General features: G+C 38.8%; 1 protein-coding gene across 2 annotated transcripts; it reads right to left on the bottom strand.

Annotated features, from left to right (window-relative positions):
- Nucleotides 1-264: 264 nt before the first annotated feature.
- On the bottom strand, nt 265-27,464 carry LOC124172026 (zinc finger protein 565-like). Of its 2 annotated transcripts, none has more exons than XM_046551430.1 (8): nt 26,871-27,464; nt 26,630-26,767; nt 26,091-26,258; nt 24,579-24,698; nt 19,264-19,395; nt 11,965-12,102; nt 11,090-11,162; nt 265-3,890 (listed from the first exon to the last, which is right to left on the bottom strand). In XM_046551430.1, exons 1-8 carry the CDS (start codon nt 27,036-27,038, stop codon nt 2,557-2,559), a joined length of 2,271 nt encoding a protein of 756 aa, XP_046407386.1. In that variant the 5' UTR covers nt 27,039-27,464; the 3' UTR covers nt 265-2,556. The 2 variants fall into 2 exon arrangements, with proteins under 2 accessions (XP_046407386.1, XP_046407387.1); XM_046551431.1 differs by having other exon boundaries at nt 11,965-12,090.
- Between the last annotated feature and the right edge of the window lie 134 nt (nt 27,465-27,598).

Raw genomic sequence — 27,598 nt, 5'->3', positions numbered from 1 at the left:
GACCCAGAAAAGTTAGCCGTGGTGAAGGGTAAGGGTGCATTTCAAAAACAGTAACATTTTCGCTAAGTGCTCCTTTGCCAGGCAATTTCGGAACTTTTAATTCAAATGATCACCTTGTGTCTCATTTACATTTCATTAATAATAATAATTTTATTCACCTGTATGATCATACGATTAAGTAGACTTAAGCTTTGTCAAAAAGAAATAACTTTAACATTTCAATCAATTAGAATTTCATAATAGGTTTTACAAAATCAACGAATATACATGTAACATGTGGCAAGTTATCATAGTGCATACAAACTTAAGGAATAAATATTTCATAAAATTTACAATTTACATTACATTCTTGTTGGTCAGAGTCAATTGTAGGAAAGATGGAGGAACTTTACGCAATGAAAATACAAAAAATTACAAATTAAAATTATAAAGATTACACAACTTTTTAACAATCGTTCAATATATTCATTCTCTTGGGATAGGAAATGCTTCAATTGGCAAGAAACTAAGCCATATAGTTTTCACAATGTATCTCAACTGGGTGGGAACATAACACTTTCAGTGCAAGGAAAGTGTATGTATGTTTGAAGGCTTCATTTTTTGGGCTTAGGTATACAAACACTTCCCGAACCTCATGGAGACGTATTTTTTACCGGAGTTTACTGGCATATTCAATCTTTTTCGCTCTGTTTCCCACAAAAATGCAAAACGTCATGAGTACCTTAAATGCAAAAAAAACTTTAGTCGTAAAACATTGTTTTCGGAAAAGAGGCAACGAGAGCTCAGTTTTACACTGCCCTTATGAGTTCCTTTAGGCAATCTGCCAAGGCTTAATATGAGGAAGGTAGGCTCCTTTCCAGCAAGAAATGCCATATTGCAGTCTTGATTCAAGTAGAGCACAATATACAGAACAAACTATTTTTGGATATAAAAATCTTAATATAAGGAATTTCTTTGAAATCAATCGCATTTCCAATTTCAGTTTATTAAGATATTATTTGCATGTAAAATTTTCATTAATGGTTATCCCAGATTAACTCACAAAGTTAATTTGCTAAATTTTAAAACATATCGGACAGGTTTTTTTCGCGTAACACATGAGATATCTGTAGTAAACGCTCCATTTTTCGAATAATTTCTTATTACTTAAATGTATATTTTGTTCATTTGCTTGATACAAATTAATATGAATACAATTAAAAATTTGTTCCATCACATTCCATTTGTTTTTGTTTATATATATCACTCATATCGTGCAATATAAAAACCAAAGCCGTATTATCCACAAAGGAAGTTCATTTAACATTGAATATTCCAGTATTGAAATATTTTACACATATAAGAAAAAGAACAGTCACCAAGATCCATCTCCAGGGCACTCGAGAAGAAAGTGATGTTTCTTGTCCATAAAAGTCATGTATTTTCTCACTCTGGGTTCATCCACTGAAGTAACTCCGGAACCATTTAGTAACGACTCATCTCATTCCAGCTTGCAATAATCTTTTCAGTAACACTGATTCGTCTATGCAAGCTTTCGTAATGTTTACGTATTACAAAACTGCAACTTACTAATTATTGTTGAGTGCATCAGAGATAGCAGAACAAAGCTTTAAAATTCCATTTTCTGTACTTTTACCTTTCACACAATCCCAATTGCACCGGGGTAAGTAGTTATTGGTGTTTACGAAATGCAAGAACTGAATTTTAATTTTTTTCCAAGACTTTTGAGAAGACAGGCAACAGTGATATTGGTATATAATTGCTATCATAAGTTTTATCACCTATTTCGGAAATTGGCACTGCAACACCTGTTTGTTTTGGAAATTCACACTTAATCATACTCAAGTTTGCTGTGTGTAGAAAACGGTGCAATACGATCATATACCTTTATAATATTGATACTGTTTTTATCATGACCCATTGCATTTTTAAGCTTCATTTCTTCAATAATTCTACTAACGTCTTTAACGTCAGTTTGAAAGAAGTACAATGACTGAGCCTCACCAGTTTGAAATCACAGCTTATAATGACTTTCAATGCAAAAATCAAAATATTGGGTTCACTTATTAGTCTTTGAACAGCTTCACTAAAATGATTGTTGATCTCACTCACTGTCTTGAGTGCAACATACAAAAAACGACTTGGTACGATTCCCATGGTATCATGGGAGATGACCAAGCTTCCCAATAGGTACTTGATCATTATTCATTCTTCATTGCGAAGGTAGGAATAAGGTATTGGGCTTCTCACTACAAATTTGCAATCGCTTGATTTGGAACAACTTCGATATTTATATGGATAATCTTTCCAATGACCAAGCATGACACATGCACAGAGGTGGCCCATCTGGGGAAAGCAACGCAACTTACGTGGCACGAATATTGTTTATCACTTGTGAGTGCTCATGTGGCGGTTGTGATTAGAACTAACAGTGAAAACCTTGGAAATTTCTCTGAATGAATTATGTTTCTTAACTGTACGTGCACACTTGCAGTGGTCACGGCCATTCCTTGCAGTGAAGTACTTGCTGGAGACACTGTATAGAAATGCTTAATCTCATTTATGTACACCCATGTGACGGCCAAGGTGAGCACTTTTAGCAAAAGACTTGCAACAAATGTCACATTGATAAGGTTTTTCTCCGGTGTGTAATCGCATGTGATTGGACAGAGAATAACTCCGAGCGAAAGATTTTTTGCAGATTTGGCATGAATATGGTTTCTCTCCCGTGTGTACACGCATGTGACCCTTCAGGGCACTCCCTTGACCGAAGGACCTGCTGCACACGTTACATTTAAAAGGCTTTTCCCCTGTGTGTGTCCGTATGTGACTTTTGAGAGTACCACTGGCGGCAAAAGATTTTTTGCAGATTCTGCACTCATAAGGTTTTTCTCCCGTGTGCGTTCGCAAGTGTTTAACCCGTTCTCTACTGCAACTGAAGGACTTGCCGCACACATCGCAGGTATAAGGCTTCTCTCCTGTGTGAATGCGTATGTGTTCTACTAAGTAGGTCTTTGCAGAGAAAGACTTTTCACAATGATAGCAAGAATAAGGCCTTTCTCCCGTGTGTGTTCGGATGTGAATTTTAAGAGTACCTTTCTCAGAGAAAGATTTTTCGCATATTCTGCATGCATTAGGTTTCTTTCCCGTGTTTTTTCGCAAGTGAATTCTGAGAGTACTTCTATAAGTGAAAGATTTTTGGCATATTTGGCACGTATAAGGCATCTCTCTCGAGCCTACACACACGTGACGATTGAGGTGACCAATACCAGTGAAAGACCTGCTGAACACATCTCCTCCCATTGATGATTTTGCTGCAGCTTCAAAATTATCACCATTCAAATGAATTTTCATGTGTTTGATTAAGTCATTTTTGTTGTTAAATACATCTCTGCAGTTGAAGCAATGATATGAATTTTCGTTTGACTTGCAACTATTCTCAGGAATTTTCATCAAGCAATTGCTTAACTCTTCATTGTCTCCCATGACAGTCTCACAGCCACTTGTGTCATTTCCTCTGATTATGATTGACCTGAGGTTATGAGTGGTATTTGATGCATCACGACCACCTCTATCCCCAACAACTGTCATTGTGGCTCCGCCTCCCTTTCTTTCAAGTGATTGAATGTATTTTGTATTACATTGTCTATCATCAGGAATTGAGCTATTTGTTTCCTTATCAGTATCTAGAGCGCCACATATTTCCAAGTCGTCATCCATCAGATTTCTTTCAATCCGAAAATGGGATGCTCCAACCTTGGGATCAGTTTGTGCCACCAGAGATGCGAGATCAATGCATCCATCAATCGAATGATTCATTACATTTCCTTCCGAAGACAGATGTGAAGTTGATGTTGCTCCAATGGGCATTCCTTTGGCAGCCGGGAATCCTAGAAAAGAATTTCAAATATAACCCAGATAACACAGAGTAAGAGAGTTAATCGTTCCTTAAGGTTTTCTTACGGAACAAATTGATAAGCAGCTTATCGTACGCTAACGGGCTTATGTAAGGCAAGGGTAAGATGTTAGGGAAGAATAGGTAAGGAATGCCATTAAATATCCTCAGGCAATGTAAGGGTACCTTCATAGCTCGGCGTTGCGTACTTGGGGGCGGAGCTAACTCATTGCAGCAAGTTGGAGCCCTTCACAGGTCTGCGTTGCGAAAACAAATGAAAGGCAAAAGGCGTCGGCTCCTAAAAATCGGCCTATGACCATATCATCTTATGATTTCGAACCAAACGCACAATAAATATGTTCTATTCTGCATGTTTACCCAATTTCATTTCTTAAAATGTTCTTCTTCACTATAAATAGCATTTGAAGTTGATATGGCGACCATAAAGTCGATAATAATGCATGTAGTGATGACCCTTGCCTATGCATTATTTTGACCTTTAAATTTTATTTCTCAACTCGGAATATTCGAAAAATAGCTAGTTGTGTACACTCAATGAACATGAGTAACGTGGAATGTTATCAGGAATATTTATTAATGATATCTGTTGTTCAAACAGATATTCCTAGTCATGTTATCTAAATAGCTCTAACTGAGTAGATCATGAGGGCACAATTATTGGATATAAAATGGAATTTAAACGACCTTAGCTACCAACAAGCACCTATCACGCTGTGTTCAGTTTTTGATATAATTTACGGGTATGAGTTATGCTAATCTATGCTCCTCAGTGACTGTAATCTAATTTAGGGTTAACATTTGTCATATGTTTAGGAAAGATACGAAATATCTAAGCTGAACACTTCAAAATAAGAGTAATAATGATATAAAGAGCATTTGCCACTCCCATTAGAGCTAATCTTGCACATTTGTATACCAAGAAACAAATACCAATTCGAAATCGTCGGCGTACTGCCGCCTTGACGCAGAGAAAATCCGACAGGTTCAGTTTTTCTGCGACGACGCAGCGAGCTGGAGACGTGACGTCATCAAATATCAAAGACGGGCTCTGATTGGCTCGCTAGCCGCGGCGTTAACGCAACGGCGAACTGTGAAGGCCCCCTAAGTCGCTTCTGTTGGAACGCCAAAGGCGGCTGAACAGCATACTACACATGCTACGCGGCTCATCCCGACATGAACTTAAAGGCTACCGGTGAAATTAGGCGAGTCTTCATAAGGGCTTAACAACTGATAACAGATTTTCACGCAAATAGAGAACAATTTAATAACAGCAAGAGACTGGGTAGTGAAAATATAAAGCATAATACAAATACTTTATCCTTGCGGCGGAAAGAAAAAAATAACATCAGGGAGAACCTAACGCACTACCTATGTATCTGTTGATCTGTACTCTAACCACTACACCACGGCATCTGATGAAAGAGAAGAGTTTGGGGAGAAAAGAGGCAGGGGGTGGAGATAATACCTTACACGTTTTAAATCTGGGACGGTTGCACAGTGAGGGTTGAGTGATGCAGCGAATTACTGGGAGTTTTGAAGAGGGCAGGTGGCTTTGCTGGAGCTTAGAATTCATAGATTTGATGATTTTCTTCAATGCGGGTACCCCGTAAAACTTTAAAAGAATAAAAAACGTATGTTCCAAAATAGCCCGCACAGATAATAACTGCTACCCATTCTGCATACTACCTACTTCCCTGGCCCTACAGGATATCCTTAAAGACTCATGCCCCAGTATTTGTAACCACAAATCCACCTTCCAGATCATGTATAAGAGAAAATATATCTATGAAAATTACTATTTCTACTCTTTGCAAATTTTATGTTATATGATCGACCAATATTTTGCAGAGTAAAGAAGTTCCTAATAATTACAATGATAAATTTTTGACTACAGATAAGTATCTATGGAAATTATTTTACATGCATTATACCCATGCAAAATCTTCAATAAATTCGGCCGAGTGCTTTAGCCAGTTAAGCTACTGAGGCGTCAATCTCCCCTGAACTTTTAACACGAAGAAGTGATCGCTCTAGACTTATTTAATTATACTGGGACTAGCCACGGTGATAACTTTCACGGAGTCACCCACAATGCACAAAAGCACTGCGGGTGACTCCGTTAAAGTTATCACCACGGCTAGTCCCAGTACGTATACTTAAATAACCATATAAGTAGCTAATACTAGTCACCATTATATTGATTTTGCTGATTCTACTATGGCCACTGTTGGAGTGATCAATTTTGGTAAAATACATCGATATGTAACCAAAACTTTTTACTTTTCAGCATCAAGAACTTCAAGCTAGCATTTTCTTTGGAAGAATTATCTAAATGAACTAAAATTGACCGATGCTACACTATAGTGCTTCTTTCGCGTTACAGCTTACTCTTAAAGCCCCTAGGTCACAGCACTTGTTGATAGTTTAAAATGTTCCTAGGTACGCTATGCATCAGGTACACCACCCTCCCCTACTTGCAAGCTTGCACTAGCCATCTGCCCTGAGGATGGAACACGACTCGAGTTCTGAAACGTCAGCAGAATGGAAAAAGACCACCCAGCTGGAAGCCCAAATAGCCTTCCTCGACTTATTTAAGAAGATGAGAATGACTGCTTTCCAGGTTGTTCGCTAAAATGCAATGTACAAATCCCCTGACTTACTATAATCACTAACTCATTTCCTGAAAAGATCCCCACGGCTCATTCTAATACTGAAATTTTGAATTTCTACTGAATGAGTTTTCAATTAACTATTAGAACGTTTGAAGATAAAAGTAATGCAAATAAGTAGGGATGGACGGATCCAGGATTTTTTTCGGATTCGGATTGGATCCTTGATTTTCGGAGCCGGATCTTTCGGATCGGATATTTTCGGATCCAAATGCATTTTCAAATTCCTGACGCTGAAATTCCCACGATGATTGTTCAATCTCTTGGAAAGAGTCACACTATGTGCCAGTCGTATTTTGCCTTTTTAAATTTCCACGGCTGATATTCTCCTACGTAACCTCTGCGAGAGCTTTCAAACAAAACGGTTCGTAATTAGGACAAGAATTGCATGTGACGGCGCATTTGAAGATAGAATCGGAACTCTTTCCACCCTTCTCGGGCACACGTTGCATTCACTGAAGCTTTGATTCAAATTTCGGATCCAGATCCGATGTCTTACGCGACTTTGGATCCGATGTATCCGGTGAAGGGCAATATCCACGGATATTTGTATCCGAGGTATCCGATCCGACCATTCCTAATTAAAACATTTGAAGATAAAAGCAATACAAATAAGGGTTAAGCTGCAAAATAAATGCAAGTAATCAAGTACTACCAGTAGCAAGACAGTTAAAACTAAGAGCCATGAGGGTATATTGTAAAGTTAGGTCTCAAAAAAACACCATTTGCAAATCCCCAATTCGCCATGTGGAACATGGCAACAGCACTGCATTTGAAATCAATCGATTCAGCTTTGACTTCGTGAAAATCCTTGTTGAAATTAAAAATAAACAACCTTGGTAGCTTGAAAATGATGATGCCTCAGCATTGAAACACGTCGTAACAATCAAAACTTCCAGTGAAAAGATACCAAGGTTGTGCATTTTTTATTTCAGCACTACTTTTCTTGGTTCCTGCACCAAAGTGTAGAAACACCCATGTGGTCATAGCCCGTTCAGTAGCAACATAGCGGTACTTGAGGATGGGGCTCCCACTTAGCTCACCCACTGCGACGGTTGCCTGTCCATACGCTACTGCACTCGCAATTTTTTGTTATCTTCATAGGATTCTTCCCCCGAACGCGGAGGGTACAGCAGGCGGTGGACAGAACGTATATCCCGAGCGGCAGAGATAGAGATGGCACAGGGAGTCATTCCGAGAAGACGTGAGCGCAAGGATTACCGTAGGCAATCAGCTATTTTTACTGGGAGTGTTTTTTTTCTTTTTGTCGAGGCTAGTGCCAGGAGTGTAGTTAGTTGAGGATAAGTCTATCCCTTATTTGTTATCCCATGTCCCCTCCAATATTCCTTGTGATGAAAAGAGACTGGTTTAAATGCTAGCACGATCCTCTCAACTTTCTGAGGGAATTACTCCCACCAACAGGGAAGTTGTCACCATTCCGAGTACGGGCAGAATTATTTTTCCCCTTTACGCTGCATCCCTTACTGGTGCCCACAAATCTGTTACCTTACGACGAACCCAGAACCACGGCTTAACCCACAGCTCAACCACTACACCACCAAGTGCAAACTACTCTCAGTCACTCGATAAAAGATTTTCCCGATTGACATTCATCCCTAGTTAATGGTAGTGTATGGTGAGAAGTGCATATACATAAAAAATGTGAGGGAATGCGGCCAGGAGTTTCCCGTTGGATGGAAAAACGTCCATGGTGAGCAGAGCAGTCAAGGTGGGGAATCAACAGCAACTTAAATTGACGATATGGCATGCAATAACCAGAGAATTACTCTTCATGAGATAATGAAATGTCTTGATGAAGGCTGTAGCTATATCTCTGTGAGGAATACTAGGTCAGAGGCCCTCCGTTACGACGCGGTTTCTGCCAGATGAGTCTCATAGGAGTATGTCTGCATCACGACAGTGCACGTTCACATGTGTCATATAAAACGACCTCCCTACTCCATGAATTTGGTTGGGATATCATACGCCACCCTCCTTATCACTCTGACATAGGCCGAAGCGAATACCACTTTGTTTCCCTTCCTCAAAAAACACCTAAGGGGACAGAAATTCAAGCCAGACGATGCAGTGCAAGAAGTAGTCGTCAGTTAAAAATACAGGGAGAGCAGTACAACACGAGAAATAAAAAGCCAGTTACAATAATGCCAAAAAGTAATTTATCCTCAGGGCAACTATTTAGAAAAATAACTAAACGTTCCCCTTTTCCAATGATGGAGACAAACTTGAAAATAAACTGATTATTCATGATTGATTTTCGGGTTCCTTTCGTGTTGACTCACATACTGCTTACAACAAAAAAAAATTAATAAATCCCAATCAATACCTTTCGTTTTCTTCGATGAAAGAAACAACCATTTTCTTTGCTAAACCTAACAAAATACGAAAGCAGACCCCTGGAAGAAAGTGAATAGGATTGCGCTTGTTTTACAATTCTAGCTAATTTTGTAAATAATTTAAATTGGACCAAATGTGAAGCAAATTTTGCACTTATTTGACCAGGTTCTATGTTAACGTTTTCTATGAACGCTGAAATTTACATTTGGATACTCTATTCTCAGCCAAGTGCTCAATCCTGGTTATTTATGCTATTTTTTCAATAAACCAGTCCTAGAGGTAAAATCCTTAGCTCAATTAAGGTGTACGAATCTTAGTAACAATCTTCACTGCAAAAAATGCTGCATTTCAATAAGCAACAAAGAAAATGTTCCTAGCCACTGATCCAAGTAGTTAACCCCTTCAAGACGGTGGAGTTCTCTCCTCACCATGACTGCTGTAATGAGTCTCAAAAAGACTTCCATCCCCTCAGTTAAGGAGCACTTTTGCTGGACCTTTGTCACGAAGGGTGTCAAAGATAATCACACATTCTCAGCACCAACCCTTTTCTACCCTTCCTAGTGGGGACTCCGCATTATCTCGGACTCCAGAGGGTAGTGGGCTCCCTTCTTTTGGAATTTATAACCCTACCAGCGGCATTGGTTTGCAGTCAATCATGCTCTGTTTATATTAATTAGCTACATGGACAACTGTTGCTCAAACGTAAATTACAGACTTTCAATTGAATTCCTTGTTTTACTCTGAGAATTATCGAATTTTGAACAAAGCTCTTACATCAATATTAATGCAGCAAAAATTTCCATGCTGATGTTTATACCAAAATCGAGATATATGTTAATATTTACCATAGAATTTCATTCAAAAATTGTGAACGCTGCTCAAAAGGCAAATAATTCCATTCTTAGTTTATATTTTTTGAGAAGTGAACAAATATTTATTTTGCAACATGACTGGACGAACAACTGCACGACTGCAGTCCCTTACCGCTAAGAGGGGTGATATAAGACAAAGGGTCTGGGTATTTGCTCCCGGATTTCGAGGGTAAAGCCTAAGCCATGATGTGTTAGGTCCCGAAGCAAAGACATCGCAGACCCACGACTGTCATAAATGGGGAAGAGCTAGGAAATGTATATATTCAGCATTCGTTCACCTGTGTAGGAAAATCTCCGATCAAAATTTGTGGCTTTTCGTCTCCCCGGTCAAGAAATGTCCACACGTATATTTTCGTCTTTAGTAGGGAAAAGGTTAAATACTAAAAAAAAATCAGTAGAAAAATATTTTGCTTGGGAAAATCATTATAAAAACCACATAATTACAAAAACATTGAAAAGATAACTTCTCTCCCCATTTCAATTGGCAAGCAAACTAAAAAAGAAAGTATGGATGGATTTCTATGTCATAAGATTCATCCTCCACAATCATTTACAACAACACGGTAGTTTCCTTCATTAAAGAAAACGAAAGGCATTGATTGCGATTTGTTACCTACCATTAGTGTATTTACAATATACAAATGATTTGGTTTTAGAAATCCCAGTTAATGCGAATGGCAATGGTCAATTTTAACCGCATTTGAAAAAGGGCAGATTGGCGCCCATGATATGCCACTCCAGGAGACGTCACAGGGACCTAGTTTCTATATGAGTAGATATGAGTTTTACATCATCTGAGATTAAAAATGCATGCATGAGGCACAGAGCTCAGAGAAACATGTCTGAATAATCACCTATTAAAACTGCCTATTGTGGGAAAGTTTCCTTCGTTTGATAAGGTATTATTAATCCATAATTAGCCCAGCGCTACCTGCAAGCAGGGTACCCTGCTACCTGCTAGCAGCCTGCATCAGCAGCCTGCGCCTAGCAGTGCTCAAAACCTCGCCCCTAGGTCACCTAACTTTGCAGCAGCAGGAACCAGAATGACATCAAACGGGCTTTTCCGGGCATTCACACTTACTGTTAGCCGTCGCATTTTCGCATGCTTGAAAATTTCCACTTTTCATTTAATTGCGAAAAAATAGATATCGTGATTTAAGAATCTATAAGTGAGAAATGCATACTCCAGGAGTAATAATCTTTCGATTCAGGAAATAAAAATATAATAGGAAACCACCGTATTCCTTCATGTATCTGATTCCCTTTTGAGCACTCACCCAATGCTTCTGTTGTAGACTCATGGGCCATAGTGATTCCCTCAATTGGCTCCCCATCCTCCATAAATGTAGGCTGAAAGTAAGGAATTTATAACTATTTTTGAAAGGCTCGACAAACTAATTTAATAAAACGTATCAAAATTTTTGAGGCCCTCCAAAATATTTTCTCAACAAAATAAATTTTTTTCAACACACTGAGAGAGTTCAAGATTTTCCCACTACTCTCAACCAGGAAGTGGTCATTGAATAATATTACGTCTGTATTGTTATATTATATTTGTTAGATAACTCTGCCAGTGATGTCTTTTCGTACGCTACCCTATCATAACTAAGGTTACATAGGTAATAGATTCATCTCTGAATTACAATTAAAATTATAATAATATGTATTTCAATTTCCAGTAGGAAGTTTAGTGAGGCACAAGGAAGGGAAAGGAGCTCAAAATATGTTACCAACAAATTAAAAGTCATTATTCTCATGCCAGAAAAAGTGAAGGCATAATTTTGAAACAAGGCAATATTTTCGAAAAAAAACATCACTGTCAACGAAGTAAAAATCTGTACGAACACAACAAAATGTTGTATTTTTGTCCAAGTAAAAACTGGAAAATAATGCACTAATTATATAAAAAATATTGATTAATAGTTTATGAAACCTCAGTTGAAACCAATGTTATAACCCAGCCACTACAGATGTCCAATGGACTTCCATTTGACATCCAGAAGTCTCTTATGGACATCTATTAGATGTCATTCAGATGCTGCGTAGAAAGAACAATTTTCGATCGTTTATGATGATGAAAACATATTTAGATTTAATAAAAGTATATCCTTCATCTATTAATTTCATGGGACTACAGGAATTTCATACATACCTCGGCATCATCCTTGGGAGATGGTTCCTTCTTGGCCTCAATCAGCTTCCACTTGAGGTCTGTCACCATGGCTCCTGAGCTCTCGACTTCCATCTCCTTACCATGGGAAGAAGTAGAGGCCTGGGCCTGCAAGAGAATCTGCAAGCATCATCATTAATACATTCAGTGCAGAGCGCGTCAATTGACCTGGTCCTGTCTAAGCCGAAAAACGGAGCACGTCAATTGATGTGCTCTGCTGGTCGGGCCAGGAGCCCTTTCTCTGTTTCCATACATAACTAATATCGACTTGTGTCTGACAAAAATATAACAGCAGCGATACAAAGAGTCATTGTTCACCTGTCATGATTATTTAGGATCATTGCAAGGCTTAACAAGCCGGAAATTTTCAGACAAAAACAGTGACATATTCAATTTTAAATAACAAAAAATATAGGTTCTAACAAAGATAATTATGAACACACATTTGTGTACATTAATTTATAGAAAGTTTTGATAACATCGTGAAATAAAGTTGATAAACTAACCTTAGCCCTGGATTTCAAATGGGAGTAAAGCCTTTCTTTAAATGCTTGAAGTGAACAAGTTGTTTTTATACAAAGCAGTAGGGAGTTCTAGAATGTGGATGCTCTTAGCTGAACCAAAAGTTATGAATTTTAATCATTTAAAATTGGGTTTTTTCAATTTACCACATCACTACATACCTAAAACCCCTGATTTGTATTACAAAATCCTGGAAAAAGCCAAGCGATGATTCTCTGAGCAATAGTTTCCGTAGTTGTAAAACTTCAGATATAACCTCACTCATAATAAAAACTTGTGTGTGGGTAACACTATGCACGAGATTCCAGAGCCCATAGGTAATGAAATAGATTCATAAAACGTAAAAATGGTTTATAACGGAGAACTTTAGTAGATTTCGGGTTATAATTCAGTTAAATAACATGAAATGCTTTGGTTAGTAAAATAACTTGGGCAGTTGAGATATAACAGAAGGACATTATTAGTTAACGAAAAAGAGAAATCTGTAGATAAACTCCTTATTAGACAAAATTTGAATAACTTCAATGGGGAAATGTGAAGAGTTGTTTTACTTTAGATGCAGAGTTAATAAACGGTGCACCTTGAGATGTTGTTACATCCACTGACTGAACAAAAATTCTAAAATGTCTGTTTCAGTAAAACACCATCAGTTCGACTAGAAATAACTGAATCCTTCACAATTTATTTCCTCAAAAGGTATCAGACAGTACTTTCGAGTGTATGATATCAACATGTTGGGAATGCAATACACCTGTGATAAAATATAAATAACAAATTATAATTTACACATTTAAATATATAGCTCCACTGTCGACCACAGTTTCAACACTCTGTCTCTTTAAATGTGTCACATCCTTACAATGAGACAAATTATGCGACATTGAGATTAGCTATCAGAAGAGGTCCGTGAATTTCGCGAGACGCGATATCGCGAAATAACGCGAAATTGGTAAGTTAACGCTAAATTTCGCGTTATTTGCGATTTTAGGTGGATTAGCGAAAAAACCATATCTAATGAGTCGCAATCTATTAAAACATAAGCCTTCATTGTTTAACGCTGCCGACGTTTATTTCCTCTATCTCATTATAATTCCCAGGTCAACAGGCTCGTTTAGTCTCGCGCATAACGCATCCGCGTAATATCACGCACTGTGGTGATTTATCCGCCAGAATTTGCCGTTAAATTTATCACTGCCTCTTTTTTATCTGAAGAATTAGATATTATGAATTAAAAATGCGCGGAAAGAAATTTGGCGCGGCCGCGGAGGAGCGGAAATACAAGCTCACGCGCCCGATACGCGTCAATGACGAACAGTAATTCCGGCGACTCACCGCGGTGCATTAGACTGCGTTATTGGATAACTTGTTGCAGGAATACCTTGAGTATGGGTCTAATGTAACAATTTCGTTGACTTAAACACGGCCGCTGGCCGGCACGGCCCACAGCGTGGCAGACAGTCGTCTCGTCTGAAAGCGGCCTGAATTTCACGGCGTCGTGACGTGAGCGGCGGCCGGCAAAAAGTCGTTTCGTCAGAAAGCGGCCTCAATGGGCGCTTTCCATTCATGCGACTCACGCGTCGACTTGTGTCGACTCGCGGTAACTGTTTATAACTCTCCTATTCCTGTGCGTTACCGTTTGTTGACTCGTGTCACAACAGTCGGCGACACACACAGAATGGAACACGAAAACCGCGACGCAAGTTGACTTGTGTCGACGTGTGTCAATGAATGGAAAGCACCCAATGTAGCACTGCCTTATTCCACGCCGTACACGGCGCACCGTCGGGCCGGATTGAAATGGGCGCCGTGGTGACCACGGCTGCCGTCAACGGCACCGTGCGTCAACTGCGCGATTCGATTCGTTTTAAGGCATCCATAGACACGTAAGGTTATTTGAAAGTACGAAGCGCTAGCAGTTGGGAGAAGGTAAGGAAGGAACAGAAAGGATAAGAGGATAGAGGATTCTCCTTATTTGCAGACGGATCGTCGAATATTCAGCTCTCCACTGAGCTACAATGCAAAAAAATCATTTTGACATTGGCCAAATCTTATACCTATTTCTTCAGGTGAGAAAGCGTCTCATTCTAGATGCTTCAGGATCGATAAATGGGAAATAATTTCACAAGTTTCTTTGAATCCGATTATGTTCTTTTATGTGCACTTCTTTCCCTGTCTTTCCTGAACGATTGGCAACAGCTGTAATCAAAACTAAGCGACTTTGTTGTATCTAGCTGCTGTCCCACCTTCCCTCAGCACCTGGGTGAGGGGTAGCGAAAGGAAACCCACGACATGAAACATTTCAGACAATTTGTAAGTTATACGGTACTGCAGCTACCCAGCACTCTGTTTGAAAACACCACCGTGATAGGTTGTGTTTTGGGGTTAGACTGTTTTTTTATCGTAGTTCTAGCTTTAAATATTGAACGAAGGATATGAATTTTAAAATGCCAAAAGCTAGTGATACTCTTCACACCTTCTCAATTAAATTCACTTACCCTGCAGGGTTGAGAAGGATTTTATGTGAAAGACAGAGTATTACTGCGCAAAGTTTACGATAAAAGATTTTAGTTCAAAAGATGTGACACTTTGTTAAAGCACATCAGTAGCGATACACATAAACGTGCGAAAGAAAGGCAACCCACAAAACGACAGCTATCCTTTGAACACACAGTCAGTCACTCAAAGAAAGGAAAGGAGGAGCTTGTTGTTGCTACTACTGGAGCATTTTTAAAGGCTTTATTTAGTGTAGAGAATCTTGACAATGCAAAAATCCCGGAATGGCTCTCGAAGTATACACATATAAGGTAGTGGGGATTTTGCCGTTTGCTGATCGTATTAGCCATGACTACATACCTGAACCATTCATATACCTTGAACCAATATAAATTGAACCACTTCTTTCATGTTGTTTTATCAGAAATTTTGTGCTATCAAAATTGTGTTAAATGTTAAGTAAACTGCTTAATAAAAGTATAGGTATTAATGAAACGTGTACCATAAAATAATAAAACGGCTATATGCCGGGAAAAATGTAAAATTATAATAACACCGCCAAGATTTTCTATAACACCGAAATAATATGGTTTTAAAACGAATTTTAGCAAAAAATAAAACCACTTTCACCGACCTTTAGCTATCAGTGATGCATGATGGGAGAAAGAAACGGTGAGTATAATAGAATGGACACAGAGAGCGTTCTACAAAAAAAGAAGAATATACTCACAGCTGGGAATACAAATCAAGAAGTAATGAAACATATTTAAGTAAATGAAAGGTCGTAGCACTTTTCCACAAGAATTTTTAATTCGTACAACGCGTTTCAGCTCACTGAGCCATCATCTGGTACAAGACGCTTGAACACATGTGAAGATCCCTTTTATACCCTTGAGAGAGGAGAGTATTGGAGAAGGAGAGGATTTGACATCTTTGAGGATGGGGGGGGGGTGGGAGCGGGTGTACAGAGTATAGACAATGGGGAAAGATACAACTACGGGATGTGGAGAACCCACGTTGGAGGGAGGGTTCTGGTCATAACTGTAAAATGACGACACGTGCGGAAGACCATAGCAAAACAGGAGGAGGGGGTGTTGAGAAGAGTGAAAAAAGGGGGGCTTAGGGTAAAAAGAGGCCGCGTGTCTTTTGAAAGTGAGAGGAGTAAGTAGCGACGCAGAAAAAAGGCGGGGTGAGGAGTCCCTTTGGGTTAGCTGAGAAGGAGTGAAAGTTAGCGGGGGTTCAAGGGAGGAAATTGCCAGCAATAGAAAATGGTCAAATGCGTAGAGAGGATGGGCGGACGGGAAACACCCCGTGGATGTTGGGGCACTTATGGCGTGGGTGAGGAAAGAATTTCACCATTTGTTTTGGTGAAGGGTATCTTTAGGAGAGGGGAGTGGGTGAAAAACACTTGCTCATTCATAAGCGTATTCAAATCACTTTGTACAATTTCAAATTGCTCAAAAACATCCAGTCTTGTACCCTTACTTTCTAAATGTAGAACTTCAGGTTTAAAATTACAATAATGTAAGGTCTGAAGAAGGTGTTTAGCGAGAAGTGACGTTTCATCTCCATTTTTCCAGCACCGTCTATGTTCTTTCATTCTGGTAATGAAACTTCTGCCTGTTTGGCCGATGTAACACATGTTGCATGACTCACAATTAACCTTGTAAATGCCAGATTGATTGATTGAATCTATTTTGTCTTTGTTGCGGCACAAAACTTTACCAAGAGTGTGGGGGTTATAAAAAGAGACATTGAATTTATTTTTGGGGAATTTGCGAGCAAGCCTATTTGAAAGATCCCCTACAAACAATAGCCGGCACCATTTTTTGGATTTCTCAGTGATGAGGGGAAGGGAGCAAAGCTGTGAAATAGCTCGCGTTTTTAACTTTCTTTGAAGCATTTTGGTAATGATGTTTACACTATAGCCGTTTGAAACTGCAATTGACTTGATATTAGAAAGTTCACTATTGAAATTCACAGCACTTAACGGTAAATTCACCAATCTATGCAACATGGAATGAAATGAGGATAATTTCTGGGAGGTTGGGTGGCATGAGTCACTTGGAATGATTGTATCACTATAGCAGGGTTTTCTATACACACCAAATTCATGTTTGTCACCAACTATGGATATGGAGAGATCAAGAAAGTTTATTTGTTTATCGGATTCTATTTCCACTGTGAACGTAATGTTGGGATGTTGGGTATTTAAAAGATTCAGAAATGTATCTAATTGTCTAGCACTTCCGGTCCAGCAGCAGATGATGTCATCAACATAACGGTACCAGTAGAAGATGTTGGATAAAAGTGGATGTCTGGAATCAAATAACTGGCATTCTAAATTGTCCATAAATATTTCAGCTAACACAGGTGAAAGAGGGGAACCCATGGCAAGGCCGTCTGTTTGTTGATAAAAATTCTTATTATACAGAAAATAATTTTGGTTCGCACATAGTTCCATGAGACGGTGAAGTTCACTAGACACACTGTTGTCGATGTTGCAGTCTTTCAGCAAGTCTCTCGTAAGTAACAAGGTTTTCTGTACAGGTACAGAAGTAAATAAATTTTTTACATCAAATGAAACTAGCTTGGCGTTTGGAGGTAACGTGAGGCTTTGAAGTTTCTGTGACAAAATGATGGAGTTCTTAATGCTATATTTTGGAGAAAAACCAGACAATTGCCTAAAAATGATATTAAGTTTGGAGGCCAGCTTATAGGACGGTGAGCCTATGCACGACACTACTGGGCGAACAGGCGTTCCATCTTTATGAATCTTAGGAAGGCCATAAAATCTTGGAGGTAAAGGATTCATTTGAAGTAACTTCCTTTTCTCACTGTCACTGAATAAATTAGAGCAGGAAGATAAAGCTGTTTTAACACTTTTTTGGAATCTATCTGTGGGATCACGGGGGAGAATCACAAATGAAGTATCCTCCAACAAATTGTCACATTTGGTGGTGTATGAGGCCTTGTCGAGTATTATCACACTGTTCCCTTTGTCCGCTTTGGAGATAACCAGATCTTCCCTTGTTAATTTCTCTTTGATCGATCGTAGCACTCGGTTGTGGTTAGTCATCATACGATGAGGTGACTTCGGAATGGCAAGGGTAGAACTAATAATGTCTGCACAATTCTGTTTGGTGCCTACATTCTCGTGCCGGAGGGCTACTTCACAGTCCACTGCCAACGATTTTAAGGGGCGATGAGTCAGAAAATGAGTAGGGGCAAATTTAAGACCTTTTTGTAGAAGTTCCATTTCGGATTTGTTAAAGGAAGAATTTGATAGATTGACCACTCTGGGATGAAATTTGTTATCACTGTTCGGTACACTTTCGGAGAATTTTGCTGAAGTGTTAGTTTCACACCGTAAATAATGCAGTTTCTTGTTTTACCCTAAGCCCCCCTTTTTTCACTCTTCTCAACACCCCCTCCTCCTGTTTTGCTATGGTCTTCCGCACGTGTCGTCATTTTACAGTTATGACCAGAACCCTCCCTCCAACGTGGGTTCTCCACATCCCGTAGTTGTATCTTTCCCCATTGTCTATACTCTGTACACCCGCTCCCACCCCCCCCATCCTCAAAGATGTCAAATCCTCTCCTTCTCCAATACTCTCCTCTCTCAAGGGTATAAAAGGGATCTTCACATGTGTTCAAGCGTCTTGTACCAGATGATGGCTCAGTGAGCTGAAACGCGTTGTACGAATTAAAAATTCTTGTGGAAAAGTGCTACGACCTTTCATTTACTTAAATATGTCTAACATCCACCAATTGAAGCCTGAATCTGTTGAACTTATAAGTAATGAAACGATGCACCACACAACATATGGAGCATATTTATAAACGACAGCAAGGCTTCAAAATTGACAGCTGCAGAAAAGTCAAGAGCGGAAGCTTTCAAAATGCATTGCTTCTGAAGAATGTTGAAAATAAAAGGGGTCGACAGAGTAAGTACCAAGGAAGAGCAGAGAATAGTAGGAGATCAGAGAATTATTCTAAAAATGATGACCTGATAAAGACAATCCCAAAAAGAAAAGGACACGTGTGCTGTAAGAGGGGAAAGTAATGCTTCTGAATGTGTTTCATGCATCAGATTAATAAGAATGTAAAAGAGAAGAAGACCGTTTAAATGGAAAGAAAAGGAGATAGCCGAGAGCAATGGAGGGCTATATAAAACCAATTTTAGGATTGCTGACTTATGATGCCAATAAAGTTCAGATGCAGTTCAAGTTCAACTTATAATAAATAGTTCATAAATAGTATTACCTGATCGGAGGATGTTTCATTCGCCAGTTTGCTTGAGGTGTCATCAGTAAAATCATTGTCCACACCTCCACCTTCATTATCACTGATCTGATCTTCTTTAACATGAGATGACCTGTATATTCCCAAATCACCCTAATGGAAAGAGAAACACTCATAGATAAACATTTTAATCAATTGTTACAAGCAGTTGTGTAACTATGGGGGTATAAGGGGGATAGATCTCCCCAAAGCCTAAGTGAAATGAAAAAACATTGAAAACTATAGTCTAGTTTTGACACATAATGACTGCATCTGCTTAGAGTTAAATTTCAAGCGCCAAAATTATATAAAATGTATACCCAGGCATTTTTGAAAATTTCCCAGGAACCCCCCTTGCCAAGGGGGGTTCTCACCCCAGACCCCTTCATCCCCCCCAAAGCATATTCCTAGTTACACCCCTGGTTACAAGAAAAAAAATTGATCGTGCACAAAACTTGAATTACAGGATTTCAGTAGAAATTAAATAATCCATCGTGAACAATTCTGGCCCCTCTGTAGAAAACAATAACTAAACCAACAAGATTTGGCCGATGAAGTTATTCTTCTTTCTCATTTAATCGAATAACTCAAACTCGATAAGTGGAACTTAATTCATTATAATAAATACACAAGGATAAGGAGAAGAGGCAAAAGCCCATTAGAATAGAAAGGGAAGTTATGCAATCTATTTTTTATAATGCCCAATTGTAAATTGGGCACAATTAGTCTTTCTTTATGATGTTTTGAATAAAAAAGTGTAAAAGTGAGTTTGTGAACGTTATTTCATGATTTAGTGTGTTTCTATACCCTAAGGTAACACAAAATAAAAAAATAGCAGGTGAGTAGTGTTACAAGCTCAACATTCCCTCCGTTGAATGGGACATTAAGCCGTGGTCCCCTTGGTGCCTTTTGTTAAGAGCTGACTAATGCAGTTGCCAGGTTTCTCTCCACCCTTCCTTACCTATCGTTCCCACGTACAACAAATGACCTAAGCTGTAGGTCGCCTCCTCCAAATATCATTCTGCAATTAATCATGATTATTAATTAATAGCCAGCTGTCCGAGGATTGAAATGTCTTAGCTCATCTATCAACGTATCTACCAACTGCGATAAAATTCATCTTCTCAGAAATGTAAAAATCTGGCCCAAACATGTGCTGTTTGATTGGTATTTTTTTCGAAAGGCTCGAAGGAACGCGGCGCCAAGTTAGGTTCTGCACCAGTTTCATCTGTTGAAACTGAAATAGAAAATAGCGAACCAAACGACTCATACGTCTCGTGCCAGTTGTCCGGTGATTGTGACCCGAACGTGAAGTGTGTCAGTGTACAGGAGCACAGTGGACTTTCCTCAATCTTGTGCTTAAATATTCAATGCCAACGCAATTAACTTAGTGCTCTAGAAGTGTCAGTGACTGAGTGTCCTCATGCTTTTCTTTGTATTACAGAGCATTGGCTAAAAAATGAGGAACTTGATTTCTTCAATATCAAGGGGTATAGGTTGGTGACATCTTTCTCTAGAATCAAAGTAAAGTACGGTGGAACAGCAATTTATGCTGCTCAGCATTTATCAGTTAAGGAAATCAACATCAGTGGGTTGTGCAGTGAACTGCACTGTGAGGCAAGTGCCATCTGTGTTAAAGAGTTAAATGTGATTATAATGTGTCTGTATCGATCCCCAAATGGTGATTTAGAAAGTTTCTGTGAACAGCTAGAGCAAATTTTAGCCACGCTCTCCAAGTTTGGTATGGTCATAATTGTTTGTGGTGACTTTAATGCTGATATCCGATTTGACACGAGAGAGACTAACACACTCATTGCTTTGCTTTTGTCATTCAATTTGCAGTGTGAACAGGGAGCCCACTAGAGCCAGCTCTTGCCTTGATTACATAATCACTAGTTTACCTACCGATTCCTATGAGTCCAATGTAATCGACTATGGTTTGTCAGACCACCTAGGCTTAGAATTCAGATTTACCACTGAAAGAACAGATGCCAAGCCCACTTGTGATACCCATCATCTTACTTTTACTTGGCATATTTCACTTATTGGTGGTGAAAATTTAAAATCTCCATTGTACAATGTCACCTGGTTTTCTCTCCTTCAATATCAAGATGGCAACGATAATTTTACCTGTTTTTTTGAAAATTTCATATTGCTCTTTGAACACTGCTTTCCCAAAAAATTAATGTGTAAAACTAAAGGCAAAAAGCCTGGTAATCAGTGGTTCACTAAGGAATTATCCAATTTACAAACTGAAGTAATCCAGTTACACTCTAAATACATTCACTCCGGCAACATTGAGGATAAAAAGGTCTGGCTTCTTCATAAGAAGGAGTACATTATCAAAATAAATCAATCTAAAATTATGGCAAATGGTAACCTAATTAATAATGCTGACAATAAAATAAAAGCAGCCTGGAAAGTTATTAAAAATGAAACTGGCTTTTCATGCCACAACTCAGAACTCCCTTTCGATTCCGATAGCCTAAACAAGCATTTCATCGACTCAATCAATCTAATCATCCCCTCTATTAATAGCCCATCTGCTGTTGCCACTGATCTTCTTAACAATCTCCGAGTCACAGCACCTGCTTTCAAATGGCAGTGGGTTACTCCCACTGAAATTTATAAAACCATCACTAGTGTCAAAAAATCCAACAGCACTGACATTTATGGATTATCTACCAATCTTATTATACAATTAGCAGCGGTACTCAGCGAACCCCTTGCAATAATATACAACACTTGCTTCCAGTCTGGCTCCTTCCCAAAAGAACACAAGAAATCTAAAATAATCCCTATCCATAAAAAAGGTGACAGAACTTCACCCTTAAATTACCGCCCAATTTCCATTATTCCGGTTTTTGGCAAGGTAAGGAGAAAGTCATTAAAACTCAGCTCTACAATCACTTTCAAAATAACAACCTATTTACTCCTTCTCAATTTGGATTTCGTCAAGGTCATTCCACATCTTCTGCTGTTAAATTTGTGGTTGATAAACTATTGGACGCTTTTGAAAATAAATCCCCCCTCGTACTAACAGCATGTCACCTTTCCAAAGCTTTTGATTGTGCTTCACACCCACTACTCCTTAAGAAGTTACAATACTATGGTGTCAACAATTTGGAACTAAAACTCATGGAGTCCTATTTAACAAACTGTTCACGATGCGTTAAAATAAGCAATACACTGCCAGCCCCTCCAAACATATTACGGGGTGTACCTCAAGGATCAGTCCTTGGCCCTCTTCTATTTTTAATTCTAATAAATGATCTCCCACACCATTTACCTTGCACCTCAGTATTATATGCTGACGATACTACTCTGATACATGATCTTAATAACTCCACTTACCCCTCTGATGTTATCTTCTCCATGGCTGAAGAATGGTTCTCAGCATATGGGCTTGCCCTCAATACAGAAAAAACCCAACAGATGGTATTTTCTCTAAGCCCCAATTTGTATCATACCGGCTCTTTAAAGCTACTAGGCTTTGACCTGGACTGCAGACTACTATGGGAATGTCATACTTCCTCTACTACTATAAAATTGTCTAAAGCTATATACATGCTAAGAAAGCTGAAAACTCTCATTCCCACTGAATATCTTCGAGCAGTTTACTTTGCCATTTTTCACTGCCACTTAAACTATGGCATTGAGGTTTGGGGCCATTCTTCCTCCACTAAAGAATTATTTAATTTACAGATGAGAGCAATTAGAATCATTACGAATTCAAAAGCTATGGAACATTGTAAACCTTTATTCAAGGAGCTAGGCATAATGACATTGTATGGTCAATATATATTTAAATGCCTTATAAATGTAAAAATGAAATTGGACAGCCATAAAACTGGTAGTGACGTTCACCATCATAACACTAGGCTAAAGAATAATCTCGTTCAGCCTCAATGTAGGCTGTCAACAACAAGCAAGTGTTTTGACCATGTAAAGCTGTGCCTTTTCAACCACCTACCCCGAGAGGCCAGAGACTTCTCATTACCCAAGTTTAAGCGTTGTCTCCAACTATGGATATGTAGCCAAGCTTTCTACACTATGAATGAATTTCTTGAATGCAGTACTCAGAATTGTATTATTTAGCTCTAGTATTTCAATGACTTTGACGAAGACTATTGCATTGTATTGTGTTTAATGTCGAATAAATTATCATTATTATTATCACCCACCTCTACTGTCAGCAATAGGGTGGTTTCCTATTGCTTCTCAATCGCCTAAATTGAAAGATTATTACTCCTGAAGTACGCATTTAACACTCTTAGATTTTGAAATGACGATAACTATTTTTGGCCTTTAAATGAAAATTGGAAATTTTCAAGTGGGCGAAAACGCGACGGCTAAGAGTATGAAAGCTGGGAAAACCACATTTGATATCATTCTCGTTCCTGCTGTCGCAGCAAGAGGTGACCTTGGGGCGTGGCTTGAGTGCTGATACGATGCAGGCTGCTAACAGGTAGCTGAGTACCCTGCTAGCTGTTAGTGCTTGGCTTAACTAAGGATTATTAATACCCTATCAATTGAAGGAAACTTTCCAACCATAGGCAGTTTTAATGTGTGATTATTAAGAGACGTTTCCCTGAGCTCTTTGCCTAATACATGCATTGGTAATCTCAGACCATGTAAAACTCCTATCTACTCGTATAGAAACTAGGTCCCTGTGACAACTCATGGAGTGGCATCACATAAGGGCCAATCTTGCCTTTTTCAAAAGCAGTTAAAATTGACCATTGCCATTCGTCTAAACTGGGATATCCAAAACCAAATAATTTGAATATTATAAATATACTAAGGGTGGGTAACGAATCGCAATAAATGCCTTTCGTTTTCTTTGATTAAGGAAACTACACTATTCTTTCATCACTCATCCACTGTTTTACACCCCATGCCACCAACTCTAAACATCTCATTAGAGGCTTTCAACTTTTCTTAAGATCCATAAATTACTCACATGATCTGTCACAATTTCAATTTGATGTTTCCACCTTCGAATCCCAACAAGTAGATGCGTCCGCAAGGTTCACAAATTTGAGACAAGTGCCATCTACATGCTCAATTAAATAACAAATGAGACACGAATTTCGACAAGTAGGGTACAATTTGGGGTCAGGCAGTGGGGAATTGATCTGTACCTCTCGAAAATCTCTCGAAATAGAAGATGTTCATGTTGCATGAAGTGAGGGAAAATGTTTTAAGTTCCTGCTGAAAGGTGTTGGGAATATTCCACAGCAGAATGCATTTGTACATTAGGATAACTGTGCTAAAATAGGCAAGAGAAGACTTACCAAATCATCAGTGGCCAATGGGTCTGGGGTGTTATCCGAATTTTCAGCTGGATCTGGTGTGTACATTACAGGATCATTCCCATCACCAAGTTGGTCTTTGTTCTCCCCTTTCACATTAAACTTGAAGAGGATAATAGATGTCACTCATTAAATGAAAAATTATAATAACAATAGCATATGTCCAATAATAATTAGGGATGGTCGGATCGGATACCTTGGATCCTAATATCCACCAATATTGCCCTTCATGGGATAAATCCGATCCAAAGTCACAGAAGACATCGGATCTGGATCCAAAATTTTAAATAATAGCTTCAGTGAACGCAACGCCCCATAAGGGTGTAAAGAGTTCCAATTCTATCATCAAATGCACCGTCGCATAGGATACTTGTCCTACTCATGAACTGTATTATTTGAAAGCTCTCGCAGAGGTTACATCGGAGAATTACAGCCGTGGAAAATAGAAAAGGCAAATTAGGACTGGCACTGGGTGTGACCCTTCCCAAGAGATTGAACAATCATTGGGGGAATTTCAGCGTCAGGAACTTGAAAATGCATTTTGATCCGAAAATATCCGATCTGAAAAATCCGGCTCCGAAAATCAAGGATCCAACCTGAATCCTGTTCCGAGAAAAATCCTGGATCTTTCCATCCCTAATAATAATAATAATAACAATTTTAATGATGATAAATATAATCCCTATAATAATAAAACTCTTTTCTTAAAACCATTCAAGCAGGCCAGTATACTCATGAGATTCTTGTGACTCACAGATCAAACTCCAGAATATTAACATTCAGCTACTGCAATATTTAACCATCCTTTCTCTTATTATGCCTTTTACTCCCTCATTCACATTTACAAGATACAGATATTATTTGCAAAAATTGCACGGACAGTTTTTTTGACTGAGTCCACAAAATACTCAACTTGAGTGTTTCAACTTGCGACCATGTAGCAGCATTCTCTGAGCCTTGTTCTGGGACGAATAGGAAGTTAGCATAGCAATGAACATATAATAACAGGGAAATAACATATAATGGCAGGGACACACGTAGGAATCTAAAATATTGAGCACAAAAGCCTGAACGCATTTATAAATACATGAATATACAACATATAAAAGCATTTGCACAGATTTACTGATTGACTAAGGAAATCATCGACATATATCGCAATTGGTTTCCAGTGACCGCTATCGACGAAAGCTATTGAGCATGAAGAAAAAGATGTACTTATTGCTCATTTTTATCCAGTATTAAGCACACATAGTTTATGCTGCGGAAGCAACGGTCTTGTTTTGACATAGATTGCATAAAAAATTCTCAACGAATAAAGAGGTGTACTACTTTTCCTGCATGCTGAAGACCAGAAATCCAGAAACCCTTTGCTCCCAAGCTTTCTGGATTTGAGGTCCTCGACTGTATTTACAGCAACGACTGACATTCAACCGAGGATTTTGTACAACTGAAGGTCTTTCAACTCTATACCTATATGAGAATAAAACTTACCAGCATATTGTCCAGGGGTGGTTCACACTCTGGCACAGGAATATATATTTCAGTCACTTGAACTGTGCACGGGATTTGTGAAGTATCTTCGGATACATCTCGAATACAATCCTTTGTCTCTGAAGAAGATCCTGGCTCATCTTTAGCTGCACCCTCTCCTTTGATAATCTGCAGAGAAAGATACAGGAATAAACAAATGAACTCCATTTGATTCAACAAATTAGGGAGCCTCCTAATCTTAATTAAACATTGGGTTTAATGTCTTCCGCTCATTTCTCATGGATGCGGACGGTCCACGCTACATGCACGGATAAGGTTCCCTTGACGTTAATGGAGGCTTACACAAGAATGCGGACCATCCACATGCAGAGGAGTGGCCCTTTTGCCACACGGATTCGAATAAATCTATTAGGATCCGCAAATAATAATCTTCCTATATTTCTTACTGCCGTCAACCCTAACCAAATATTGCCACTTCTAACTCTCCTAAGCTTATCATTGCACCGGTCTTCTATTGGGAAAATATGAAAACTACTCACCCCGCAGTTATCTCTCGGTGATATTTTCCTCAGTTCGGTGTCCGATTCTAAGCATATCTTTTTGAAAAGACTGAAATCCTTGAGCTTTTTCAAACAAAGTGAACAAATGGTGGTGGGAAGGCCATCTCCCTCATCGACCTAAGAAAGCAATCAACCAATTCGTTAGAGACATACGGGCATAAAAGATATAAAGCAAACATTACGAAAACGAGAAATCTAAAAGATGAAACGTGGCACTTACTTGTAAACCGACTAAATCGTGTAGGGCATGCTTCACACTTATTTCGTATTCTACAGTCGAAGTGAATAAGTTGCAAAAATAATAATGATTCTTCCTACAAAGTCTGCACACGTCACTCTCTGAATTCCTTTCTATCGAATCCGTGAAAATCCCGATGGTACGACTCATTTCTTCACTTCAATATTTCATTCAATCTTTAAATCGGCTCAATCATCCACTCAACACTGACAGAGATCATTAAGGTTGACTCGGGTATGAACAGCAGATTATGTAGATGGTCAGATCGGAAGAAAGAGTCAACCTTTTCGTAGACTCCACTGCAGTAAATCAAATCTTTAAGGTTCACATGTTTATATAAGATAAGGCAGGCAAAGGTTTGTTTAAATTCGAGGTCTTTAGTTACGTATCTCACCGCTGACTGATTATATGTATACAACAGGCCTACTATCGACAAATGACGTTGATTGATGACTTGTATATTCTTGACTTTAACTGCATGAGTGCTAATATGGCTATCTTTAAAACATTTTTTATGCATTATACTAAAGTTTGGTTTAACCTATTTATCTCCGCAAGGCCGCAATGGCACCATGGAAAATTCCATGAAGTCACTGCACCTGTGTGGCGCTCTAATACCATTTCTGACAGAAGTATTAAATTATCGCTGCAAAATATTTGTTTTTCTACCACTTATCTAAGCAAAATTTATAATTTACTGTGAAAATTCC

Source organism: Ischnura elegans (genome assembly GCF_921293095.1).
Source record: "Ischnura elegans chromosome 13 unlocalized genomic scaffold, ioIscEleg1.1 SUPER_13_unloc_1, whole genome shotgun sequence".
Classification (NCBI taxonomy): Eukaryota; Metazoa; Arthropoda; class Insecta; order Odonata; family Coenagrionidae; genus Ischnura; species Ischnura elegans.
The sequence above is the reverse complement of the archived record's forward strand: the minus strand, read 5'-3'. Positions and strand labels throughout refer to the sequence as shown.